This window comes from Oncorhynchus mykiss, chromosome 25 (assembly GCF_057628025.1).
Source record: "Oncorhynchus mykiss isolate SJ-2025 chromosome 25, ASM5762802v1, whole genome shotgun sequence".
In the NCBI taxonomy this organism is placed as follows: Eukaryota; Metazoa; Chordata; class Actinopteri; order Salmoniformes; family Salmonidae; genus Oncorhynchus; species Oncorhynchus mykiss.
In genome coordinates, this window is record NC_143046.1 from 53,978,590 (window position 1) to 54,004,915 (window position 26,326).

Sequence of the window (26,326 nt, forward strand, 5' to 3'; positions counted from 1 at the left end):
TACTCTATATTAAATGAAGTTTATTTTTTGCTGACCAAAAAATTCACACAAACATAAAAAATTCAGAGAATAATAGACTATTTTATACTAAAATAGCAAAAAGTCAACAAAAATTACATGTTAAAAAATGTACTGCAATTTAAGAATGACTATACACTTATAATAATGTTCCAAAAACATTATTTCAGAACATATCATTCCAATAATGAATTTGAGATAGCAAGAGGCTGGCAGCATAGCATTGTCTTGACACCTGAACATCCATCTTCTCACTTTGGAATCTGGATACTGGCTGCTTGGTCAGTAGCTCAGATCCAAAATGTATTTTGGTCTAAAAGATACACAAAAAGATGACATGAGCGGAAGATCAAAAGACATAACCCCATATTATGTATTAATGAATACATTCTATTCAATAGTGTTTCAATTAACAAGCTCAGGTGATAATCTCTATACTATTAGGTCATCTGAACAGTCACTAAAGAGTATCCAGAGCAGTTTCTTCGACTCACTTGCAGGCCTTAATGTTAATGCAGATGGTCCTCACGTCATCGTTGGTGCTAAGCTCCTCAACCAACACCCACAAGTGCCTTTTCACCATGCCTTTACACAGAGATTTAAGGAGGCCCAATTTATCACAAACAGACAATAGCTTCTGCTTTATCTGTACCTATTGAAGAGAAATCATCAACACCAGTTGAAATTGAAATTTTCTGAGAAATATTTCAGTAAATAGTCAAATTTCTTGAAGGGACACACATGAATTGTAATGCTATTGGGTAGTTACCTCGCTAGAGGAAGAGGAGATGTGTTTCTTCACTTTGTTCAGTGCCCACATACACGCCCAGCATGTTCCCTTTAACTGTTGCACCTTTGGAAAGCATAAACAGACAATGATGTACATGGTGTGATGTATTCAGTATTATGGTTTAAGTACATTTGAATAATGAATGAAAGTCAGGTTGGACAAGAGTTTAATCAATGTCTTGGTTGCATTCATGTCTTTGGTTAAGTGCTGTTACACAGTAGCAGGTTAGTTGAGTATTCCAATAGAACGTTGCAGAAATGTCTACTGCTAGTTCATTACATTTTGACCATATAGTATATATACTGTTACCATGTGCTTTTCTGGCTGTGCTTCCACTACTTCCTGGTCATCAAGGTTAACCTCTTGGCATTGTCCACAGACGTCCCAAACTGTGAAGTGAAAATGGTACAACATTCCATTATATTGTACTGAAACGAAAGGTGAACTTGGAGTGGATTTTAGGTCCCCCCTTTACAGATTATCGCACACCGTGACCCAATCGAATGCATCTGCTCCATTTACAGCAGTTACTACTTGAGTTAACAAATGAAAGCTCACCTGAACAAGCCAGTAGGCCGAGGGTAAGGAGGACCAGAGATGTCTTCATGATTTGTGGTGGTAAGAGATGTGAAGAGTAAAGTTGTGTTGGGGTTTGGTAAAGTGACTTATGATTCAGACAAGCCCCTTTATACACCGAGGCCTGTCTACCCACATCCCCCTGTACAACCCCCACCCACGACGACCTTTAATCTCTTTTTCATCTGTCTTATCTTCCTTTTCATTTGTCAATTACAGATACCCCTTGGATTTCTTCATATTTTATTGTGCTACAAAATGGGATTACATTGTTATTATTTCTTTCAACAATCTACTCAAAATGTGATGGCTAAAATATAGTCGTTACAAAAGTGTTTAGCCCCTTTGTTCAGGCAAGCCTAAATTAGTTCAGGATTTTAAAAAAAAATGGCTTAACAAATCACATAAGTTACATTGACTCACTCTGTGTGAAAAAGTAGAGGTTGACATGATTTTTGAATGATTAACCCTTCCTCTGTCCCACTTATGTTCAACATCTGTAAGGTCCCTCAGACAAGTATTGAATTTCAAGCACAGATACAACTACAAAGACCAGGGAGCTTTTCAAAAGCCTCACAAAGAAGGGTAGCGATTGGTAGATGGGTAACAATAACAAATCAGACATTCACTGTTAATAGTTATGCTGTGGATTATGTATTAAACCACCCGGACACATCAAAGATACGGTCATCCTTCTGAACTAAGCTGCAGGACAGGAATGAAACTGCTCAGGGGTGACTTTAAAATGGCTGTGATGGGAGGAAACTTAGGATGGGTCAACAACATAGTAGTGACTCCACAATAATTACTTAAATGATAGAGTGAAAAGAAGAATACAAATATACAGAATATAAATATTCCAAAACATGCATATTGTATGCAACAAGGCACTAAAGTAATACTGAAGAATAAATGCAAAGCCTTATGTTTGGGGCAAATCCAACACAACACATCACTGAGAAACTGGCTCCTTATTTTCAAGCATGGTGGTGGCTGCATCATGGTATGGGTAGGCTTGACATTGGCAAATACTGGTGGAGGTTTTGAGGATAAATAAATGCGATGAAGCTAAGCACAGGCAAAATCCTAGAGGAAAACCTGGTTCAGTCTGCTTTCCACCAGACACTGGGAGAGAAATTCCCCTTTCAGCAAGACAATAACCTACAACACAGGGCCAAATCTAAACGTGTGTTGCTTACTAAGAAGACATTGAATGTTCCTGAATGGCCAAGTTACAGTTTTGACTTATATCTGCTTTAAAATCTATTCTATTCCACTAAGCTAACATGTGAAATTGTTTTAAGATGGTCATACCAAGAATCATTTAGTTATTTCATTTTGAATTTTAGTTCCCTATTAAGTATAAAAACTTTTTTTTGATGAAACATTCAATTTGGCCTTACTGCTATTAGCCCATAGAAACGCATTGAATAACAGGTTCATACATGGAACAACAGATGGTCAATGAGTTAGGTCGCCATTGGCGGATGAGGTAGAATGAGACGCAGCCCATGCAACAAAAAAAACGGATATCTCTAGCTTAATCAGAAAATAATAATAATCATCTTCCTTCCACTTTGACATTAGAGCATTTTGTGTAGATTGTTGACACTTTGTAGCACAATAAAATCCAAACATAACAATGGTCATTATGGCCAAACAGTTCTATTTTTGTTTCATCAGACCAGAGGACACCAAAAAGTACGATCTTTGTCCCCATGTGCAGTTGCAAACTGTAGACTGGCCTTTTTATGGCGGTTTTGGAGCAGTGGCATCTTCCTTGCTGAGCGGCCTTTTAGGTTATGCGATATAGGACTCGTTTTTCTGTGGATATAGATACTTTTGTACCTGTTTCCATAGTAGGGAATGAGTTTCTTGAAATGCTTATGCAACTAGCTATCTAGCTAACGTTAGCTGTACTAAATGTGTAATGTTTTGGTATCAGAACTTCGGAATAAAGTGAGAGGTCATAGTTACATCTATTTACAGGTTTCTATAACATGAGAGATTGGCCCACTGCAGGTTTGCGATTTCTCAGCACAAGCATCCCCAGTGTAATGCAATGGAGGAGCAATGGTGAGTTTATGCTACCTAAATAGCTAGAAACTACAACGGTGCTTATAACAGCAGATCGACAACCAGAATAATTAGCTAACTAACTAGTTGACTTGGCTATTCCTTTTGCCTTGCCCCACCTATCCCGATGTAATGTTAACCTCATGTTACTGTTGTCACTGACATGCTTGACATTCTGATGATCTCGAACAGAATACAGGCCTATACTGTGAAAATATGCAGCTCAATTGAAAGACAGAGGAACAATATCAACACACATTATGTGCTTTCTTTCTGAGGTAGGGTTCAGTGGAGCTGTAGCTGGGTCAGGGTATTGTGAAAGCCTAGGGAAAGGGCTGCAATCGGGGTAGGGAATCTCTTTGGGGGCAAACAGTTTGAATGTGCTTGTGCTTGAGAATAAGATAATAAACAGCCCAACTTCTGTAGCCTACAGTTCACCAGATTATCAAACCTGTCATTTGCGTGTTTATCATCCCAAAGAGTTGCATGTGGATCGCAGGCTGTGATCGTAGTACCACTGAGACACGACACAATCTGCGTTGTCTTTCTGCATTTACAACCAACCCAGTATATGCGGAAATGTGCGAATAATTTTGCACGCCCAATTTTTCCGTTTTTGATTTGTTAAAAAAGTTTGAAATATCCAATAAATGTCGTTCCACTTCATGATTGTGTCCCACTTGTTGTTGATTCTTCACAAAAAAATACAGTTTTATATCTTTATGTTTGAAGCCTGAAATGTGGCAAAAGGTCGCAAAGTTCAAGGGGGCCGAATACTTTCGCAAGGCACTGTATATATATATATATATACACACACACTATCTACTGCCTAGAAGGCCAGCATCCCAGAGTCGCCTCTTCACTGTTGACATTGAGACTGGTGTTTTGCGGGTACTATTTAATGAAGCTGCCAGTTGACTTGTGAGGTGTCTGTTTCTCAAACTAGACACTAATGTACATGTCCTCTTGCTCAGTTGTGCACCAGGGCCTCCCACTCCTCTTTCATTCTGGTTAGTGCCAGTTTGCGCTGTTCTGTGAAGGGAGTAGCACACAGCGTTGTACGAAATCTTCAGCATGGACTAGCTTTCATTTCTCAGATCAAGGATAGACTGATGAGTTTCAGAAGAAAGCCTTTTGTTTCTGGCCATTTTGAGCCTGTAATCGATCCCACAAATGCTGATGCTCCAGATACTCAACTAGTCTAAAGAAGGCCAGTTGTATTGCTTCTTTAATCAGGACAACAGTTTTCAGCTGTGATAACATAATTGCAAAAGGGTTTTCTAATGATCAATTAGCCTTTTATAATGATACATTTGGATTAGCTAACATAACGTGCCATTGGAACACAGGAGTGATGGTTGCTGATAACGGGCCTCTGTACACCTACAGTATGTAGGTATTCCATAAAAAAATCAGCCATTTCCAGCTACAATAGTCATTTACAACATTAACAATGTCTACACTGTATTTCTGATCAATTTGATGTTATTTTAAATGGACAAATACATTTCCTTTTTTTTTTTTTTCTAAGTGACCCCAAACCTTTGAACGGTAGTGAATATATTCTTATTCCATTCCTTTGCTTAGATTTGTGTGGATTAGGTAGTCGTTGTGGAACTGTTAGACTACATGTTGGATATTGCTGCACGGTCAGAACTAGAAGCACAAGCATTTCGTTACACTCACAATAACATCTGCTAACCGTATGTATGTGACCAATAAAATTTGATTTGATCAATTGAATGTTAAACATACTTGTGATGTTCACCTACATGCCTGTCATGTTCTCTTACAGACTTCTCCTGTCGGCCATGCATTACAATGAGAATGCAGACAGGCCTCAGGCAACCACTCCAGCCGGAAGAATCCAGGTTCAAATTCGGTTCCCTAAGGGGGCTTTCACACCAAATTGGTTTGGAGCTTTTTTTTTTTTTTTACTCTGGTCCATTTACCCTGTTAGTTCAGTTCTTTTGGACTGGTGTAAACACTCTATTCGCACTCGGGGAACGCAGTAAGTAACACACTGTGGTTCGCACAAAAAGGGTGGTCTCAGTCCGATTCGTACCGTGGCAGTTCGCTTCAGATGACAACACAGTCCAGACTAAACGCAGGAAAATAACCAGAGTCGCACAGTATTATTGGTTGTTTGACTGTGAGCATTTGATGAAATGCACGCAGCATCATAACTTGAGATGTCTGAAACATTCTGTGAGTAGCAGCGCATTTATGAGCACATCCGATGCAAATTAGGGTAGACGGGGCTATCTGATGCAGATTACGGGAGACAGGGCTATACCGGGGATATAGGCTACTGAATATAGCCTATTCACGTTGTAGTTAGAGCGGCTATTCCTGCATGTTGTTGGAAGACCAAAGTGAAAGTAATATTAAGATAAGATTGGCTTCATGATAACCATAGATGGATTTAACTTGAGCATGGACATGTGGCTTTGTTTAGGAATGTTTGTTTGTTTGACATTTGGCAATGTCAAACCAACCAGACCAAATGAAAAAATATATAATGTGACAAATAATTGAACTCCATTTTGAAATATAGCTCAAAACTATGTGTTAAAAAAGCCCTAGTTCGGTTGGACTGGTGTGAACACTAGGTGTGTGCCGTTATGGCCATACTTGTATTCGTAAACATATCTATAAATTGACAGTTGATAGTCGGATAGGATGATACTCGAGATCGGAAAAAAATGAAATGTTTTCATATGTCAAAGTAGGAAAAATCTCCCTGCACCAAATGAAAAAAATACAATGTAACAAATAATCTAAATCTAATATGAACTATAGCTCAGAACTATATATGCAGTGTAATATAGAAAATCCCCATCAACTGGATGAGTCACCATTTATAGTTTGGTGGAAATTATCCAACCATTATGTAGGTTGGTGGAAATCCCCATCAACGGAGGATGAGGGGTCTCCATTATGTCGATGTGTAAAGATTAGGCTGAATAATAATTAACTGCATTTGGTGACTGGAGTCATTGACAATTTTTGGGTTCTTCCTCTGACACCGTCTGGTATATAGTTCCTGGATGGCAGGAAGCTTGGCCACAGTCATGTCCTGGGCTGTACACACTACCCTCTGTAGCGCCTTACGGTCAGATGCCGAGTAGTTGCCATACCAGGCGGTGATGCAACTAGTCAGGATGCTCTCGATGGTGCAGCTGTAGAACTTTTTGAGGATCTTGTCGTGCCCTCTTCACAACTATCTTGGTGTGTTTGGACCATGATAGTTTGTTGGTGAACACCAAGGAACTTGAAATTCTCGAATACATAATATCCTTCTTAACAGTCTTAACAGCATAGAAAATTCCCTACTATGATATACAAACGTACATCAGGAGATCGGTTTACCAATGACTTCATGATCTAAGTTTAAATCCAGCTTTGATTCTTCCAAGATCACCAACTCCCAATATCTCCTATCATCTAATTAACATCACTTTGCATGGACCTAAACATTGAAACAAAGGCATGAAACTTCACACACATTCACACACCTCAACACTGTATAATAAGTGTCGCTCCTCTTTGAACTATCTGCCGTACAGAATAACACAGTTTCTCTGTAACAATACGTCCATAGCACTTACAGTACAGTGAAACATATCAACATTTATTGCTCTTCATGAACTCTTCAAACAATCCAAACATGACAATTGAACTCACAGAATATCATTCATTTAGTCAGTGACCCGAGGGCTTCCGTGAGAATGTCTCTTCATCAAGATTGCCACAGATCAGGTGTGTTTGACCCGTGATAACCCACAGATTGGTCTTTCACTCAAACAATGTCATAAATCGTGATTAAGTCATCACACTCTGCTGCCACACCAACCAGTCGCAAGTCGCAAGTATCACCTTCTCACAGTCTTCCACTACATGTGTGAAAACACCCTGAGAACGAAGGAAACCACAGTGTGCAACTGTGTGTCTTTAGAAGATCACACCTAGTAGGGGGGGAAATAGTTTTAATGATATTCCACCCATAGAGTTGTCGGAGATATATCGGCTGTGGGAAGAGATTAGGGGAGACATAGCAGAATGAAAGGCAAATGTTTGGGTTTGACCTTTACTTCAGTCAGTCAGCAAATTTTGGGAGTTTGCATGGAAAAAAGCACCATGGCAATAAACATACCGTAGTCCAAAAATCATTTTATTTTTCATTGAATACATATAAATACATAGACACAATACAAACAGACACAATTCACATGTACAGTGCCTTGCAAAAGTATTCACCCCCCTTGGCGTGTTTCCTATTTTGTTACATTACAACCTGTAATTTAAATGGATTTTTATGCATGTGTATTCACCCACTTTGCTATGAAGCCCCTAAAAAAGATCTGGCGCAACCAATTACCTTCAGAAGTCACATAATTAGTTAAATAAAGTCCACCTGTGTGCAATCTAAGTGTCACATGATCTGTCACATGATCTCAGTATATATACACCTGTTCTGAAAGGCCCCAGAGTCTGCAACACCACTAAGCAAGAGGCACCACCAAGCAAGCAACACTATGAAGACCAAGGAGCTCTCCAAACAGGTCAGGGACAAAGTTATGGAGAAGTGCAGATCAGGGTTGGGTTATAAAACAAATATCAGAAACTTTTAGCATCCCACCATTAAATCCATTATTAAAAAATGGAAAGAATATGGCACCACAACAAACCTGCCAAGAGAGGGCCGCCCACCAAAACTCACGGACCAGGCAAGGAGGGCATTAATCAGAGGCAACAAAGAGACCAAAGATAACCCTGAATGAGCTGCAAAGCTCTACAGCGGAGATTGGAGTATCTGTCCATAGGACCCCTTTAAGCCGCATACTCCACAGAGCTGGGCTATACGCAGAGCGGCCAGAACAATTACTTAAAGGAAAAATAAGCAAACTCGTTTGGTGTTCGCCAAAAGGCATGTGGGAGACTACCCAAACATATGGAAGAAGGTACTCTGGTCAGATGAGACTAAAATTCAGCTTTTTGACCATCAAGGAAAACGCTATGCCTGGTGAAAAACCAACACCTCCCATCACCCCGAGAATACCATCATAGTGAAGCATGGTGGTGGCAGCATCATGCTGTGGGGATGTTTTTCATCGGCAGGGACTGGGAAACTGGTCAGAATTGAAGGAACGATGGATGGTGCTAAATACAGAGAAATTCTTGAGGGAAACCTGTTTCAGTCTTCCAGAGATTTGAGACTGGGACGGAGGTTCACCTTCCAGCAGGAAAATGACGCTAATCATACTGCTGAAGCAACACTTGAGTGGTTTAAGGGGAAACATTTAAATGTCTTGGAATGCCTAGTCAAAGCCCAGACCTCAATCCAACTGAGAATCTGTGGTATGACTTAAAGATTGATGTACACCAGCGGAACCCTTCCAACTTGAAGGAGCTGGAGCAGTATTGCCTTGAAGAATGGACAAAAATCCCAGTGGCTAGAGATGCCAAGCTTATAGAGACATACCCCAAGAGACTTGCAGCTGTAGTTGCTGCAAAAGGTGGCTCTACAAAGTATTGACTTTGGGGGGGGGGGGGGGGGGGGTGAATAGTTATGAACTCTCAAATGTTCAGTTTTTGTCTTATTTCTTGTTTGTTTCACAATAAAAAATATTTTGCATCTTCAAAGTGGTAGGCATGTTGTGGAAATCAAATGATACACCCCCCCCCAAAAAAAAATAATAATAATAATTCCAGGTTGTAAGGCAGCAAAATAGGAAAAATGCCAAGAGGGGTGAATACATTCGCAACCCACTGTATAAGCACACACACACACACACTGTATGGATGGTCAGTCCCTTACATCCATAGCTCTGCCTATGAACCTGACAGTGGTTACACTTTTCCAGTGTTTTCCAATTACATTTACAGTGCCTTGCGAAAGTATTCGGCCCCCTTGAACTTTGCGACCTTTTGCCACATTTCAGGCTTCAAACATAAATATATAAAACTGTATTTTTTTGTGAAGAATCAACAACAAGTGGGACACAATCATGAAGTGGAACGACATTTATTGGATATTTCAAACTTTTTTAACAAATCAAAAACTGAAAAATTGGGCGTGCAAAATTATTCAGCCCCTTTACTTTCAGTGCAGCAAACTCTCTCCAGAAGTTCAGTGAGGATCTCTGAATGATCCAATGTTGACCTAAATGACTAATGATGATAAATACAATCCACCTGTGTGTAATCAAGTCTCCTTATCAATGCACCTGCACTGTGATAGTCTCAGAGGTCCGTTAAAAGCGCAGAGAGCATCATGAAGAACAAGGAACACACCAGGCAGGTCCGAGATACTGTTGTGAAGAAGTTTAAAGCCGGATTTGGATACAAAAAGATTTCCCAAGCTTTAAACATCCCAAGGAGCACTGTGCAAGCGATAATATTGAAATGGAAGGAGTATCAGACCACTGCAAATCTACCAAGACCTGGCCGTCCCTCTAAACTTTCAGCTCATACAAGGAGAAGACTGATCAGAGATGCAGCCAAGAGGCCCATGATCACTCTAGATGAACTGCAGAGATCTACAGCTGAGGTGGGAGACTCTGTCCATAGGACAACAATCAGTCGTATATTGCACAAATCTGGCCTTTATGGAAGAGTGGCAAGAAGAAAGCCATTTCTTAAAGATATCCATAAAAAGTGTCGTTTAAAGTTTGCCACAAGCCACCTGGGAGACACACCAAACATGTGGAAGAAGGTGCTCTGGTCAGATGAAACCAAAATGTAACTTTTTGGCAACAATGCAAAACGTTATGTTTGGCGTAAAAGCAACACAGCTGAACACACCATCCCCACTGTCAAACATGGTGGTGGCAGCATCATGGTTTGGGCCTGCTTTTCTTCAGCAGGGACAGGGAAGATGGTTCAAATTGATGGGAACATGGATGGAGCCAAATACAGGACCATTCTGGAAGAAAACCTGATGGAGTCTGCAAAAGACCTGAGACTGGGACGGAGATTTGTCTTCCAACAAGACAATGATCCAAAACATAAAGCAAAATCTACAATGGAATGGTTCAATAATAAACATATCCAGGTGTTAGAATGGCCAAGTCAAAGTCCAGACCTGAATCCAATCGAGAATCTGTGGAAAGAACTGAAAATTGCTGTTCACAAATGCTCTCCCTCCAACTTCACTGAGCTCGAGCTGTTTTGCAAGGAGGAATGGGAAAAAATTTCAGTCTCTCGATGTGCAAAACTGATAGAGACATACCCCAAGCGACTTACAGCTGTAATCGCAGCAAAAGGTGGCGCTACAAAGTATTAACTTAAGGGGGCTGAATAATTTTGCACGCCCAATTTTTCAGTTTTTGATTTGTTAAAAAAGTTTGAAATATCCAATAAATGTCGTTCCACTTCACTTGTTGTTGATTCTTCACAAAAAAATACAGTTTTATATCTTCAGTTTTATATCGTTTGAAGCCTGAAATGTGGCAAAAGGTCGCAAAGTTCAAGGGGGCCGAATACTTTCGCAAGGCACTGTATTTGCCATGTTGGGGGAAAATTCAGAGGTGTCAGAGCTGTCTCCCCGATATACAGGACCAGTCAAAAGTTTGGACACACCTACTCATTCAAGGGGTTTTCTTTATTTTTACTATTTTCTACATTGTAGAATAATAGTGAAGACATCAAAACTATGAAACAACACATTTGGAATCATGTAGTAATCAAAAAAAGTGTTAAACAAATCAAAATATATTTTATATTTGAGATTCTTCAAAGTAGCCACCCTTTGATTTTTAAGCTTTGAGACATGAATTTTATATGTGTGCCATTCAGAGAGTGAAGATTTAAGTGGTACTAGGTGCCAGGAGCATCGGTTTGTGTCAAGAACTGCAATGCTGCTGGGTTTTTCATGCTGAGCAGTTTCCGGTGTGTATCAAGAATTGTCCACCACCCAAAGAACATCCAGCCAACTTTAAACAACTGTGGGTAGCATTGGAGTCAACATTGGCCAGCATCCCTATGGAATGCTTTTCGACACCTTGTAGAGTTTATGCCCTGAGGAATTGAGGCTGTTCCGAGTGTAAAAGGGGGAGGGTGCAAGTCAATATTAGGAAGGTGTTCATAATGTTTTGTATACTCAGTGTATACTGATGTTCCCTTACAGCCTGCGCTAGAGGGTCTAGTGAGAGTTCAAATAGGCATCCCTGTTTTGTACTCCTATGCAATACAACTCAGGCGGACCAGGTTTCCTATTTGGATGCATGCAGTGGGACCACGATAGAGGGTACGAACCATATGGATAAATGAGGGTGCGAAGCCAAAACGCAAACAAAGCTGGACATAGATAGTCCCACTCCACGCCGTCAAAGGCCTTCTCTGCATCCAAAGAAAAGACTGAACAAGACTGCTGCTGAGCATGGGCAGCATCAATAAAACTGTACGTAGTAAACAACGGATATTATCCGAAGCCATACGGCCCTTTATGAATCCTGCCTCATCTAAATTTACCAGGGACGAAATACAAGTGTCCAATCTTCTTGATAGAACCTTTGCATACAGCTTGAAATCACAATTCAAGTTTGACAAGGCCCTGTAGCTGGAACATTCCACAGAATCTTTTACACTTTTTAAAAGAAGGGAAATAAGTGCAGTTTTCTGTTATCTGTGAAAAGTTCCAACCTCAAGTGAATAATGAATTGAGTCCAGAACAACAGAACCAACAGTATCCCATAATACAGTGAATAATTTGGGTGGTATGCCATCCAGCCCTGGCCATTTTGATTTTGAAATTGAGTCTAAATAATCTTTCAATTCACCCAAGGTGATGGAAGCATGTCATTTCATTGCATGATTCTCTGAGTGTAGGGTGTAGGGAGCTCCAAAGAATTGCCAAAAGTCTGCTCAGCCTGCATTTTCATAGTTGTTTTGACAGGTTGGAGAAATGGAGAAATTCTGCCTTGGAGGACAGATACTTGCATTCAGATTTGACAGTTCCCTCTGTCTGTCATCTGTATAGTTGGATCTCTGTAAAGATTCAAGGCGAGATATTTTATTCTCAAGGGAAGATGACTTACAGTTAGGTTCTCTATTCCGATGTGAGGAAAATTATGTACAAGCTCCATTTATGAAACAATTTGTTACTTTCCATAAGGAGTGTGAATTGACATCTGATTGAGAATAAACCTCAAAACCTCTTGACCGCCTTTCTTAATTTGGCTAAAGAAGTTGTTATTCTGTGAGAGAGAAACATTGAAATGCCACCTCTTAAACCCAGAAGGTCCAGGGGTGTTCAAAATAAATCAGGGCAGGCGCATGATCTGAGAATAGTTGCATGGGTAATCCATTAAAAAATATATATATAATACATTTGAGAAAATGAATGGTGGCGATAGAAATAGAAGGTGTAGTCCTTGGTAGTTGGGTTTGTAATAGAATCAATAGAGTGGTCAACTAGTAAGTTCAAATCATCTCCCAGGATGAGAACATAGTCTGAGAAATCCTACAACTTTAGCTTTAGACCATAAAAAAGGAGGGGTTGAACACATTAGGTGCACATATTGAGGACAGGCAGAATTGGGTACAAAACCTTCCCTCACTGTCTCCACCGGAAATTCCAATCTTAACATTAATCAACCCGCAAAATATAGAAAATGCGGTGTACAATCAGAGAGGTCAGAGCATATTTTTTTTAGATGCACTCAAAAGGGTTCCAAAAGGGCTCTTCGGCTGTCTGCATAGGAGAACCCTTTTTGGTTCCAGGTAGAATCCTTTTTGGTTCCAGGTAGTCACCCTTTTATGTTCCAAGTAGAACCCTCTCTGGAAAGGGTTCTACATGGAATCCAAAAGGGTTATCCTTTGGGGACAGCCAAAGAACACTTTTAGGTTCTAGATAGCACCATTTTCTAAGAGTGTAGACCTACGTTTTTGCTTATAATTTCCTATATGTTTGTAGACTGTTAGTCAACTTGTCTAAAGAGACATGCTGCTTTTCTGTAATTACTTGTTGCCCTAGAATACTAAACAACCCAGTAGAGTCGATTTAGTATTCTAGGTGCGTCTTTCCCGAAAATCGGTCTTCTCACGAAAGAGATTTGGGAGAAGAACAGGGAGTATGTCTCAAGGACAAGGTCACTAATCTCTGGCGGCTGGGTAGCAGGATATGTGTGTGCGTCTGTTTGTATGCATGTGTGTGTGTGTGTGTGTGTGTGTGTGTGTGTGTACGTCTGTTTGTATGCATGTGTGTGTGTGTATGGCTGTGGGAATGTATGGGCGTGAGAAGTCAGTATAAAATGAATTGTTTTGTATTCCTGACTTTAGGACGTTCCCGTGAATAAACCTTTTTGACTATCTATTGTCGCTGGGCCACCGTCTGTTTCATTCGACCAGGATCTTACAAATTCTGGTATGCAGACTGAGTAATATAATTAAATTGAGCTACGTACCTGGAGAACAAAATTCTCTTATCAATTGGTCCTTCGAGCCGGATCTCAATACCTGCCTCTGTCGTCCCAAGGAACTGCTGAGAACCGTGCACGGGCGGATCCAGGATCCGTAAGATGTATGGGAAGTAAGAACATAGAACATGCCAAAGGACAGAGAATGTTACAACCGACAAGACAAGGAGTTCCGAGGATTTTAGTAAGATAAAAAGGCCCAGAGAGGATGTCTGGTGGTTATGTGGAGGTATGAAGCTGTGGCATAACCTGCCAACAAATTGGACCGGTATATGTACACTGGTGCAGTTAGGCATGCCCTTCACCTTTATTCGACACAAAGACCTAGGGCCAGGTAGAAGAGTAAGGAGTGCTCCGTCAGGATCTTTTGACAATAGAATTTACATAGGATAGTATTGGATATGTTACTGGCTGAAAAGGGTGGTAGGGTGTGTGATATTCGGAAGTAGAATGTTGTACTTTAATCCCCGATAACACAGCTCCAGACGGATCAGTGACCAAGGCCCTGGCTGGTTTAACAACATTAGCTCACGAATTGGCAGAGAACTCTGGGGTAGATAATGCTCTAACAAATTGGTTTGATAGTATGTTTGGGAAACTGAAAAATGTAATAATCACTGTGTTATGGGCAACCTTCACCTGTATGAATGTTTTGGTTCTGTGTGGGTGTTGTTTGGTCCCCTGTGTGAAAGTTTTGCTTATCAGGACTCTGGAGAGGTCAATGATGCAACAGATGGTGAGGTACGAACCGATTTCGAGCTCCGGCCTGTGTGATGACGAATACGGGCCTACAGGCCTAGGAGATGGCTCCGTTTCTTTTAACTACAAGGAGCCAATGTTGGATGAGACTATTTTTGAGGGTTAAGACTGTTTTTTTATGAAGATTGTAATAAAAACAGGAAGTGTTAGGATACCTAATGTAGGCCTATAACTGTCATTGATGAAAATACACGTATTGGTTTTGTGAGATTGATTTTGAGTGACATTGACAATATTAATAAAAATAGATGTGTCATTTTTTGTAGTAAATGTTTAGGCAATAATTAAAAGGATTCCACCCTGTCACTGTAAAACATATGGAAATGTGTTTGAATCAAAGCAGACAAGGAACTGTGGCAGATAACTTATGACCACCGTGAATCTGATAGCAGGGAAGGAGGTCTCCCCACCCAGAGAGGGGAGAAACCGTTGGGCTTGCAATAGATGGGGTAACATATAGCAGGATATGATTAGCAATGTATTGGTCTGGATTATTCTTGTGTACAATTGATGTATCAGTGTGTATTATTTAGTCATTTAGGGTGGATTGTCAGGTGAAAATTATCAGGTTAATTGAATGATTAGAATATTCCGCCCTGAAACATATAATTCTATGGAAGTGATTTGAATGCATAACATCATAATCAATAAATGTGTAGTCTAGTCAGAAGTAGGGTAAAGACAATATGTCTTTATGGTATTATAAACACAGACTGTCTGAGCTTGGTGCCGACCTGACTAGAGATTTGGGAGAAGAACAGGGAGTATGTCTCAAGGACAAGGTCACTAATCTCTGGCGGCTGAGTAGCAGGACATGTGTGTGCATCTGTTTGTATGCGTGTGTGTGTGTGTGTGTGTCTGTCTGTTTGTATGCACGTGTGTGTGTGTGTGTGTGTGTGTGTGTGCGTATGGTTGTGGGAATGTGTGGGCGTGAGAAGTCAGTATGAAGGTTTTACTGCTAACCTACAAAGCATTACATGGGCTTGCTCCTACCTATCTCTCTGATTTGGTACTGCCGTACATACCTACACGTACGCTACGGTCACAAGACACAGGCCTCCTAATTGTCCCTAGAATTTCTAAGCAAACAGCTGGAGGCAGGGCTTTCTCCTATAGAGCTCCATTTTTCTGGAATGGTCTGCCTACCCATGTGAGAGACGCAAACTCGGTCTCAACCTTTCAGTCTTTACTGAAGACTCATCTCTTCAGTGGGTCATATGATTGAGTGTAGTCTGGCCCAGGAGTGTGAAGGTGAACGGAAAGGCTCTGGAGCAACGAACCGCCCTTGCTGTCTCTGCCTGGCCGGTTCCCCTCTTTCCACTGGGATTCTCTGCCTCTAACCCTATTACAGGGGCTGAGTCACTGGCTTACTAGGGCTCTTTCATACCGTCCCTAGGAGGGGTGCGTCACTTGAGTGGGTTGAGTCACTGATGTGATCTTCCTGTCTGGGTTGGCGCCCCCCCTTGGGTTGTGCCGTGGAGGAGATCTTTGTGGGTCATACTCGGCCTTGTCTCAGGATGGTAAGTTGGTGGTTGAAGATTACCCTCTAGTGGTGTGGGGGCTGTGCTTTGGCAAAGTGGGTGGGGTTATATCCTTCCTGTTTGGCCCTGTCCGGGGGTGTCATCGGATGGGGCCACAGTGTCTCCTGACCCCTCCTGTCTCAGCCTCCAGTATTTATGCTGCAGTAGTTTGTGTCGGGGGGCTAGGGTCAGTTTGTTATATCTGGAGTACTTCTCCTGTCCTATCCGGTGTCCTGTGTGAATTTAAGTATGCTCTCTCTAATTCTCTCTTTCTTTCTCTCTCTCGGAGGACCTGAGCCCTAGGACCATGCCTCAGGACTACCTGACATGATGACTCCTTGCTGTCCCCAGTCCACCTGGCCGTGCTGCTGCTCCAGTTTCAACTGTTCTGCCTGTGATTATTATTATTTGACCATGCTGGTCATTTATGAACATTTGAACATCTTGGCCATGTTCTGTTATAATCTCCACCCAACACAGCCAGAAGAGGACTGGCCACCCCACATAGCCTGGTTCCTCTCTAGGTTTCTTCCTAGGTTTTGGCCTTTCTAGGGAGTTTTTCCTAGCCACCGTGCTTCTACACCTGTATTGCTTGCTGTTTGGGGTTTTAGGCTGGGTTTCTGTACAGCACTTTGAGATATCAGCTGATGTACGAAGGGCTATATAAATACATTTGTTGTTTTGTATTCCTGACTTTAGGACGTTCCTGTGAATAAACCTTTTAGACTATCTATTGTAGCTGGGCCTCCGTCTATTTCATTCGACCAGGATCTTACAAATTCTGGTTTGCAGACTGAGTAATATAACTAAATTGGGTTATGTACCTGGAGAACAAAATTCTCTTATCAACAAATAAAACCCCAAAATTCAGACAAACTCCAAGCATTGATTATGCAAGAATGGTCTGCCATCAGTCAGGATGTGGCCCAGAAGTTAATTGACAGCATACCAGGGCAGATTGCAGAGGTCTTGAAAAACAAGTGTCAACACAGCAAATATTGACTATTTGCATCAACTTCATGTAATTTTCAATAAAAGCCTTTGACACTTATGAAATGCTTGTAATTATACTTCAGTATTCCATAGTAACATCTGACAAAAATATCTAAAGACACTGAGGCAGCAGACTTTGTGAAAATTAATTTTGTGTCATTCTCAAAACTTTTGGCCACGACTGTACCTACAGTCAGTATCCACATTTCAGGCTACTATTCCATTGTGGACCCCAAGAAGAGTAGCTGATTCTATTGCAACAGCTAATGAGGATGCTAATAAAATCCAACAAAAAATCTGAAAAAGTAGCCTATAGTTCCCTTGACGTGCCATTTTGAAGTCACGTCTTGTGACTGTCACAATCGTCACACAATTGCTATCATCCTCTTTTAGCACTTCACCAAATATTGAACAAATATTAGGCTTCTGGTAATTGGCATGTACACTGAGGATACCAAACATTAGGAACACCTTCCTAATATTGAGTTGCGCTGGATGTCCTTTGGGTGGTGGACCATTCCTGATACACATGGCAAACTGTTGAGCGTGAAAACCCCAACAGCTTTGCAGTTCTTGACACAAACCGGTGCACCTAGCACCTACTACCATACCCCGTTCAAAGGCACTGAAATATTTTGTCTTGCCCTTTCACCCTCTGAATGGCACACATACACAATCCATGTCTCAATTGTGTCGAGGCTTAAAAATCATTCTTTAACCTGTCTCCTCCCCTTCATCTACACTGATTGAAGTGGATTTAACAGGTGACATCAATAAGGGATCATAACTTTCACCTGGATTCACTTGGTCAGTCTATGTCATGGAAAGAGTAGGTGTTCTTAATGTTTTGTACACTCAGTGTATTTGGAGGGCGTACAGTTCTAACGACAGAGAAAAATTCTGAATGAAAATCCTCAGTGGAAGCCTATAGAATGAATTGCACAAGAATGATACATTTATGGATTTTAAATGCATTGTTTTCTCTTCTTTCAACCCACCACACACCCGTCCTTCATCCACACAATATTTCAACCCACGCATCACTAATTTGTACTCTACGAAGAAGACTTTGGCCATACAGATTCAGTGCTCCACCACATCCCCACAGGCACCACCCCACCCAGCCGAGAACGGTTCCGTTCAATCCCCCATCACTCTACCAGGAAATTCACAGCCTTTTGAAACAGATGCTGGACAGAGGAGTGGTACATGAGAGTGCTAGCCCTTGGGCTGCACCTATTGTCCTGGTCAAGAAGAAGAATGGTACATGGCGTTCCTGTGTTGATTACAGAAAGCGCAACTCAGTAACCCACATCCCAGGATCGAGTATTCCTTAACCTGAAAAAAGGATGCCTGGTACTCCACTCTTGACCTCGCCAGTGGCTACTGGCAAGTGGAGGTGGACCCCCGAGACCGGGAGTAGAATGCCTTCACCACTCCACTGGGCTGTTCGAGTTTAAAAAGATGCCGTTCGGGTTGTGTTACCTGCCAGCCCCTGATGCAAAGGTGTCTGCGGAACCAGGTAGGAGAATCATTGGTTATCAACCTTGACGATGTAACCCCTGAAGTGTCACCTGTTCCAGAGGCAGGTCACTTACCTTGGGCATGTGGTGGGCACCCAGGGGGACACACCGGACCCTGGTAAGGTCGAAGCAGTAAAGGAACGGGTTACCCCTACCACAGTGAGTCAGGTAAAATCATTCCTGGGCTATGTGGGGTATTATATATGATTGATCCCCAAGTTCTCCATGATTGCCGTACCTCTCAATAAGCTATTGGGCAGCCAGAGGTTCAGCTCACGAAAAAAAAGTGTCCCAGCACAGTGGTCTCTAGAGTGTCAAACTGCTTTTGATACCTTGAAAAGTAACCTTTTAGTATATGCTGACTTTTGTCTCCCCCTTCCTGCTCTAAGTAGATGCAAGCTTCCGAGGGCTGGGGGCTGTTGTCTCAAGTGCAGAATGGGCTGGAAAGGGTCATCGCTTACGGCAGCCGGAGTCTGATCGAAACTATCAAAACCACAGCTCCTTCAAGCTGTAACTGCTGGGACTGAAATGAGTGGTAACAGAGAAATTTAAACTTAGCTCCATTTTCACTGTTTACACTGACAATAATCCGCTTGGCCATCTGCATAAAGCTAACCTCGGGGCAGTCGAGCAGCTCTGAGCCGCACAGTTGGCAAACTACCAGTTTGACATCAAGTACCATGCAGAAGCCCACAGTATAAATGCTTCTCTAGGCTTCCAGAGGAAGGAGGTATAATACTTCATGATAAGCTGTAGACCACACTATCTCCCAAGAGCGTTCTTATCTACATTATTAGTAGCTGTGTCTATTTACCACCACAAACCGATGCTGGCACTAAGACCGCACTCAACAAGCTGTATAAGGCCATAAGCAAACAAGAAAATGCTCATCCAGAAGCGGCTCTCCTAGTTGCCGGGGACTTTAATGTAGGCAAACTTAAATCAGTTTTACCTAACTTCTACCAGCATGTCACATCCAGAGGGAAAAAAACTAAACCAGGAAGTACCAGTGACTTACTCAATACGGAAGTGGTCAGATGACGCGGATGCTACGCTACAGGACTGTTTTTCTAGCACAGACTGGAATATGTACCAGGATTCATCCAATGGCATTGAGGAGTATACCAACTCAGTCACTGGCTAATAAGTGGCATCAACGACGTCGTCCCCACAGTGGCCGCACGTACATATTCCAACCAGAAGCCATGGGTTACAGGACACATCTGCACCGAGCTAAAGGCTAGAGTTTCCGCTTTCAAGGAGCGGGACACTAATCCGGACGCTTATAAGAAATCCCGCCATGCCCTCAGACGAACCATCAATACAGGACTAAGATCGAATCCTACTACACTGGCTCTGACGCTCGTCGGATGTGGCAGGGCTTGAAAAATATTACGGACTACAAAGGGAAACCCAGCCCTACCGGCCAAACCCTCCCTAACCCGGACGACGCTAGGCCAATTGTGCGTCGCCCCATGGACCTCCCGGTCGGCTGCGACAGACCTGGGCGTGAACCCAGAGTCTCTGGTGGCACAGCTAGCACTGCGATGCAGTGCCCACTGCGCCACCCGGGAGGTCCTTAATTCTATTTCTTGGGTTTAAGGGCTTGTAAGTAAGCATTTCATGGTCATACAACACCTGTTGTATTCGGCGCATGTGACAAATAACATTTGATTTACCTCTCCCTGGGTCGCCCAGCCGACCCACTTACTGATGATGGTTGATGAGGTACACATGGGCTGGGCCCACAAAGGACCAGACGGACCACAACACAGCTTGAGAGCTATGGAAACACCTCTTCAAAACCTTTGGTTACCCCAAGCGTGTTCACAGCAACCGAGGGACAACTTGAGTCCACAGTGGTCAAACAGCTGTGTGAATTGTATTGGGATACTTGTGAGGATAAACCAGACACTGTTGACTCTGTTAAACACACTGAGCGAAAAAGTGCAGGCACATTGGGAAGAACAGCTACCAGCCATCCTTCAAGCCTACAACAATACAGTCCACAGCAGGACTGGGTACACTCCACACTTTCTAATGGTTGGTAGACATGCACGGTTGCCCATTCAATGTGTCCTTAGGAGTCAAATGTCCCAAGACAGGTGGATCACTGGGTGCAGCATCATGATGGGTCCTCCTGGAGGACTTTTTAATTGTTTCCGCAGGAGATCACATGGAAAGTTGGCGGATCGTTGGGACCCCATGCCTTCTGTATCAAACTCAAAAATCCCTTAATACGCCAGACATATTTTCTATAGTCGGACCCTTCTAGTTTTAGTGAAGGAAGAGCAATGCTTTTTGATGACATTATGAATGAATCAAACAGGCCTAGCTGCGCTCCGGGCTGCCGCATTCACAAAGACAGAACCGGCATGGACACAACATGTGACACATAAAATAATGTGACCTGCAAAACAAAAACCCTGTTTACACAACCTATGGTACCCTAACAACACTGTCACACTATCACCAATAGCAACAACAACCATGCCACATCAAAGGTGACAGGCTGGTGGTTGCTGAAAGACCAGCGACCATAACGGTGACGCAAACAAATTAGCAACACCGAGGTAAAGACAGTTTCAGGTTGGATATTCGATGGATATTCGCCTGTAGTTTTCCTTACGTCCACCAACAGCAGTTAGGGACTGTCAACATAGTGACAAATCTTTTTTTTAACCATTACTCAGAAAACTTTCAAAATGGCATACACACATTGCACACACTTTTTACATCTTGCACTATTTTAAATTAATTATTTACATTTTTGAATTTCAATTACTCATTGGTCATGTGACCTAGTGACTTCAAACAAGGTTCAGAATGTCCACTGATTACCCTTCTATATTGCACACCCTTTAGTTTCATCTCACAAGATTTGACATTCATTTTTCAAAATGTAACATTTCAATAGCTCCTTGGTCATGTGACCTACTGACTTCAAACATGGTGCAGAATGTACCCTTCTATATTACACTCTTGTTTGTGTACTGTAAAATCACGCAGTTTAACGTACATTTTACAATTTAAATTTCAATTGCTCCTTGGTCATGTCAATTACACACCTAAGAAGCGTGCAGTGGATATACACCCATACGGCATAACCTCTAGTTATATCTCTTCTATGTTGTTGTACATTAATATTAGTTTGACAATTAGGGGGTTCAGTCCAGTGTTGTGTTTACCCTTTTCTTTAATATTTATCTATAATAACTGGTAGTTCTAAGTACTTATTTTCCCAGTTTTCCCATAGGAGAGAGACAGATAATATCTCCTTACTTCGTTAATATCAACCATAAAGGAAAAGGGCAACGTACGAGAGTCATGCTATTAATTGTCCAAAGCAGGGATGGAGAGTGAGCTGGTGAGGTAGGCTGCAGTGGGTTTGCTGGTCAATACATATACTGAACATGTAACCACAGTAATGGTGGCCAGTAAATCAATTCAAACAGAAATTGTAGACCTTTAATCTTTTCCAACGTGTCAACATACAACTTAAAATAAGTATGAAACATTTCAGTGTTAACTTTCTCTTTATCCCTGGTTGATGTACATGTCAGAGCCTCTTCAGTGTGGATGGGGTATAGCATACATTTTCAACAACAAAGACTGCACTTCCAGTTTGTGTTGTTTGCTCTGTTGAACTATTTTGTCTTCATTCCTAGTTACAGCACATGGAACCACCGTTGGAATACAAAACATTCAATCTAAAACAAAATGTAACACGTTATAAATAATATCAAATATCAATGTAGTATGACGAATTAGCCACCCATTGTGTTATATCGTAAATTGTCTTACATGCCGTCACTGTTGTCAAAAGATGATAAACATGTTACTAACCCAGGCAGTCTTTGGGCCACATCCAGGTTCTTTATCAGTGGCACACATGAAGCAGTTGTTGGCTTTGTTGAACTCTGAAATCATAGGCATGAACTGAACATATGACTACATAAAAATAAAGAATTTACATTTACTTTTAATTAAATGTCATTACAAACCAGACATTTTTAGTATATCCTCAGCCATTTATTTTCGCACTTGCTCCATGTGTTTTTGAAGGTTCCATATCAATTTGGAAGGGGATGTTGGGGAAGTTCTGTGCAACTTCCTTGGCCATCTACACAAAAAAATTAAATATTTTTTTGATCTACTTGTCACATAACAGCTAACCAATCATTATTGAAAATATAACTATCAAACCTGCATTACAAAAACCACACAGCTGAAGGTGTCCTGCTGCATGGTGGGAGTTATTTCCCCTCCTTTCCACTTCATGTCCATCGTCTTTTCCATGGCAGGATCTCATTTTGAAGTTCTCTCTTTTTTATAGACAAATGAATACACAAGCCAAATGTGTATGCTGTTTTCCTTATCACTATAATCTAGTAGTAATTTAGTAGCAGAGGTAATTTCCTTTATGCCCCATTCTACACACACACAGCCTAAATTATAGGCGCTGAACCATTTACAGGACAATAATAAAAGGAGCATATAGGATCCAACCCTATCACAGAGTGAATAAATGTAGAGCGTTTGTGGACTTTAAGAAAAAAATATTAAGTGACAGTTTCATCAGTACGTGCCTAAAGAAAGTCTTCACAAAGATCACAGATCTTAGGTTCCATGATAATTTGGGTGAGATTGAGGGCATCTAGCTTAGATTGTAGGATGGCCGGGGTGTTAAGCATATCCCAGTTTAGGTCACCTAACAGTACAAACTCTGAAGATAAATGGGGGGCAATTAATTCACATATGGTGTCCAGGGCGCAGCTGGGGGCTGAGGGGGGTCTGTAACAAGCGACTTATTATTTCTGGAAAGGTGGATTTTTAAAAGTAGAAGCTCGAACTGTTTGGGCACAGACCTGGATAGCATGACAGAACTCTGCAGTAGATTGCAACTGCACCCCCTTTGGCAGTTCTGTCTTGGGGGAAAATGTATACACACACAGAGGCATTTTTCAGCTATGATTTTACCACTCAGAATCCAGAATGGATATGACAATGTGACCAGCACAGGACGTAATACACCCTTATAACAATCTACTTTCTGATCTTTTTGACTTCTTATTTGGTAAACTGCTACTGTGTGTCAAGAAAAGAGCCCCAATTAGGGGTTAGAGTACTCCAGTAAAAAAGGGCTGGTTTAGATTAAAAACTATTGTCCTGTGTCCCCATTCATAGGGGCATGAGAGACTCGTCACTGGTAGAATTGAGTTTGCACTTTATTGGCCCAAACACCCACAGACCCACAAGGTTGAGGTTACTCATGGACAGTAATTAGTAATAATATTTTTTTTTTGCATTGATTCATTGGGTCTTCTAACTGTCCAAGAAGAGGATCCAAAGTGTTAGGAAATATTTTTTCACAGAAATACAAAGGAGGATGTCTCTCCTCATACCTCAGGCACTTTTGTCAGACTGCCAGACTGTGCACCACAGAGCCAATCAGGAGAGAATACATACAGGTCAACGGTGCCAATTGAAAGTCAAGGGGTGTGTCGGTGCCTTTTGGATTACTCTCTCTATACAGAGAACACCTGTGGTTCAAGTTAAGAGCTACCCTTCCCCTTTCAGTCTTAAAGTGACAGAGCCAGCAGCCATGAGAGTTTTTCACAGTATGTCATAAAAACGTATTACACTTATGAATGTATGTAAAATGCTAATATGTATTAGATCCAGTACAATGGAATAACTAAGACCTGAATTTGAATGCAGCGTGTTCCGATTCCTCCTTCTCTTTCTGTCCAGCAGGGTCAACCAAAAACACGTGGCCTGATGGTTCATGAAGATACTGGGGAAGCAATATAGGAATGTATTGATCCCTTAAAGGATTTGACTATTAAAGGACCCATATCACAACCCTCATACCTCTTCACGAAAATGTGCCTAAATCAATTTTGGAAAAAGGATTTTACTCAGAAAAGACATAGGAATTTATTTTTCCAGTTAGAAATAGTAGGCCATGCATCAAATAACTATTTTCATCAGACAAATTAACCCTCAAATACACTATTGCATTTTGTAAGTTGTCTGCAGGTGGCTGGTTTTGAATGCACTGAAATATCAAATCATTATCAGGTTATGTAAACGGCGTTCTAATACTCAACGTAGAAGGATTTGTCTTAATGTACAGTATATGAAAGTGATGCTATGAAAAAGATTATTTCACGTTATCAAGCTCACTGACTGACAAACCACTACCTATTACTGTGATTAAAAAGCGCATATGAAACATTGTTTTTCATGAGGCCTACCTGTGCGCCTTCCTTTAAGCACCTCTGTTCAAACACCTCTCTTGTCCTTGATCCATACCACATATAGCCATTTGCGGATCTTTACAGTGTCCATGTGAAAGATAGTTATTGCGAGTATGGAACATTTGTTAACTTAAAAAAATGTTTTTTTACACCCATGTAAAATGAAGGCCTGCAAAGCTTGCAGATTTCAGTCTAATAGCATGAGATGAAAGTAGACAAACATCAGAATGTGCGATATAAAAGGTATAGTCAGTGGACATTCTGAACCTTGTTTGAGGTCAGTAGGTCACATGACCAAGGAGCTATTGAAATTCTACATTTTGAAATATTAATGTAAAATCTTGTGAGATGAAAATGGACAAACTAAAGGATGTGCAATGTGTAGGCCCACAGATAGAACATTCTGAACCTATTGAAATTATACATTGATTTTTTTAAATGTAAAACCATGTGAGATGAAAATGGACAAACTATAGGGTGTGCAATATAGGAGGGTAGTCAGTGGACATTCTGAACCTTGCTTGAAGTCATTAAGTCACATGACCAAGGAGCTAGTGAAATTTTAAATTTGGGAAAATTAATGTAACATCTTGTGAGATGAAAATTGACAACCTAAAGGGTGTGCAATATAGAAGGGTAGTCAGTGGACATTCTGAACCTTATTTGAATCAAGTAGGTCACATGACCAAGGAGCTATTGAAATTCTAATGTAAAAAAAGGTTTGTACTTTGTTTACGCTCCCTAACTAATTCAACGAAGAATACAAAATGCTGCTCACATTTCCACGTTTATTAGCGTTGGAAAGTGAATGAATGTCCAAATCGTGAAAATAAGACCCGTGTAAATTGGTGCGCAATTTTTCCAACAGCATGACCATTATTTGGTGTCTGTGGCTCAAGTGGTTTGAAAGCGCGAATATCCGTCGAATATCCAACTTGAAACTGTCTTTACCTCGTTATTAGCAACAACATCCACCTTGAAGTTGATAACTATAGAATAACTACCTTCAAAGTAATGACTCGGGACTTCGGTTGTGAGATGAAAGCTTATTTTTAGTAATAATACTTGTTCACATTACATTTTACCACTTTAGATTCTACAAAACAATAAAAGAAAGTAGCTAGCGAAAGCCAGGATAATCTTGTCACTTGTACATAACTGGCGTGTTCTCGTTTTTTATTCCTTCTTTTCGCAAGGCATTCTGGTACTTGCAGTCAATAGCGTAAACCTATAGTAACCAATACAACATAAATATGTACATAGTTCCCTCAATCTCCATCACATGAATTCTAATACAATCACTCTTACAAATGTAAATAACTGTAAAATAAAATATCTTAAGCTACAGCTCAATGAATTAACTGTAAGCACTAACTCTGTAACCCAT

At 41.2% G+C, this 26,326-nt stretch overlaps 1 protein-coding gene across 2 annotated transcripts; it reads right to left on the reverse strand.

The window, feature by feature from the left end:
• Nucleotides 1-26,132, reverse strand: LOC110505297 (antimicrobial peptide NK-lysin). 2 transcript variants are annotated; one of them, XM_090220505.1, is made up of 5 exons: nt 25,944-26,132; nt 1,118-1,197; nt 788-871; nt 513-670; nt 1-331 (listed from the first exon to the last, which is right to left on the reverse strand). In XM_090220505.1, exons 2-5 carry the CDS (start codon nt 1,118-1,120, stop codon nt 301-303), a joined length of 276 nt encoding a protein of 91 aa, XP_090076631.1. In that variant the 5' UTR covers nt 1,121-1,197; nt 25,944-26,132; the 3' UTR covers nt 1-300. The 2 variants fall into 2 exon arrangements, with proteins under 2 accessions (XP_090076631.1, XP_021440116.3); XM_021584441.3 differs by lacking the exon at nt 25,944-26,132 and adding an exon at nt 1,367-1,520.
• Nucleotides 26,133-26,326: the final 194 nt, after the last annotated feature.

Bases quoted from the DNA above. Each gene is read 5' to 3' on its own strand.
- LOC110505297 (XM_021584441.3), bottom strand. From the start codon at position 1,415: ATGAAGACATCTCTGGTCCTCCTTACCCTCGGCCTACTGGCTTGTTCA. The intron at 671-787 runs GTAACTACCCAA...TCTCTTCAATAG, and splicing joins TCTCCTCTTCCTCTAGCGAG to GTACAGATAAAGCAGAAGCT. The intron at 332-512 runs GTGAGTCGAAGA...TGTATCTTTTAG, and splicing joins ATTAACATTAAGGCCTGCAA to ACCAAAATACATTTTGGATC.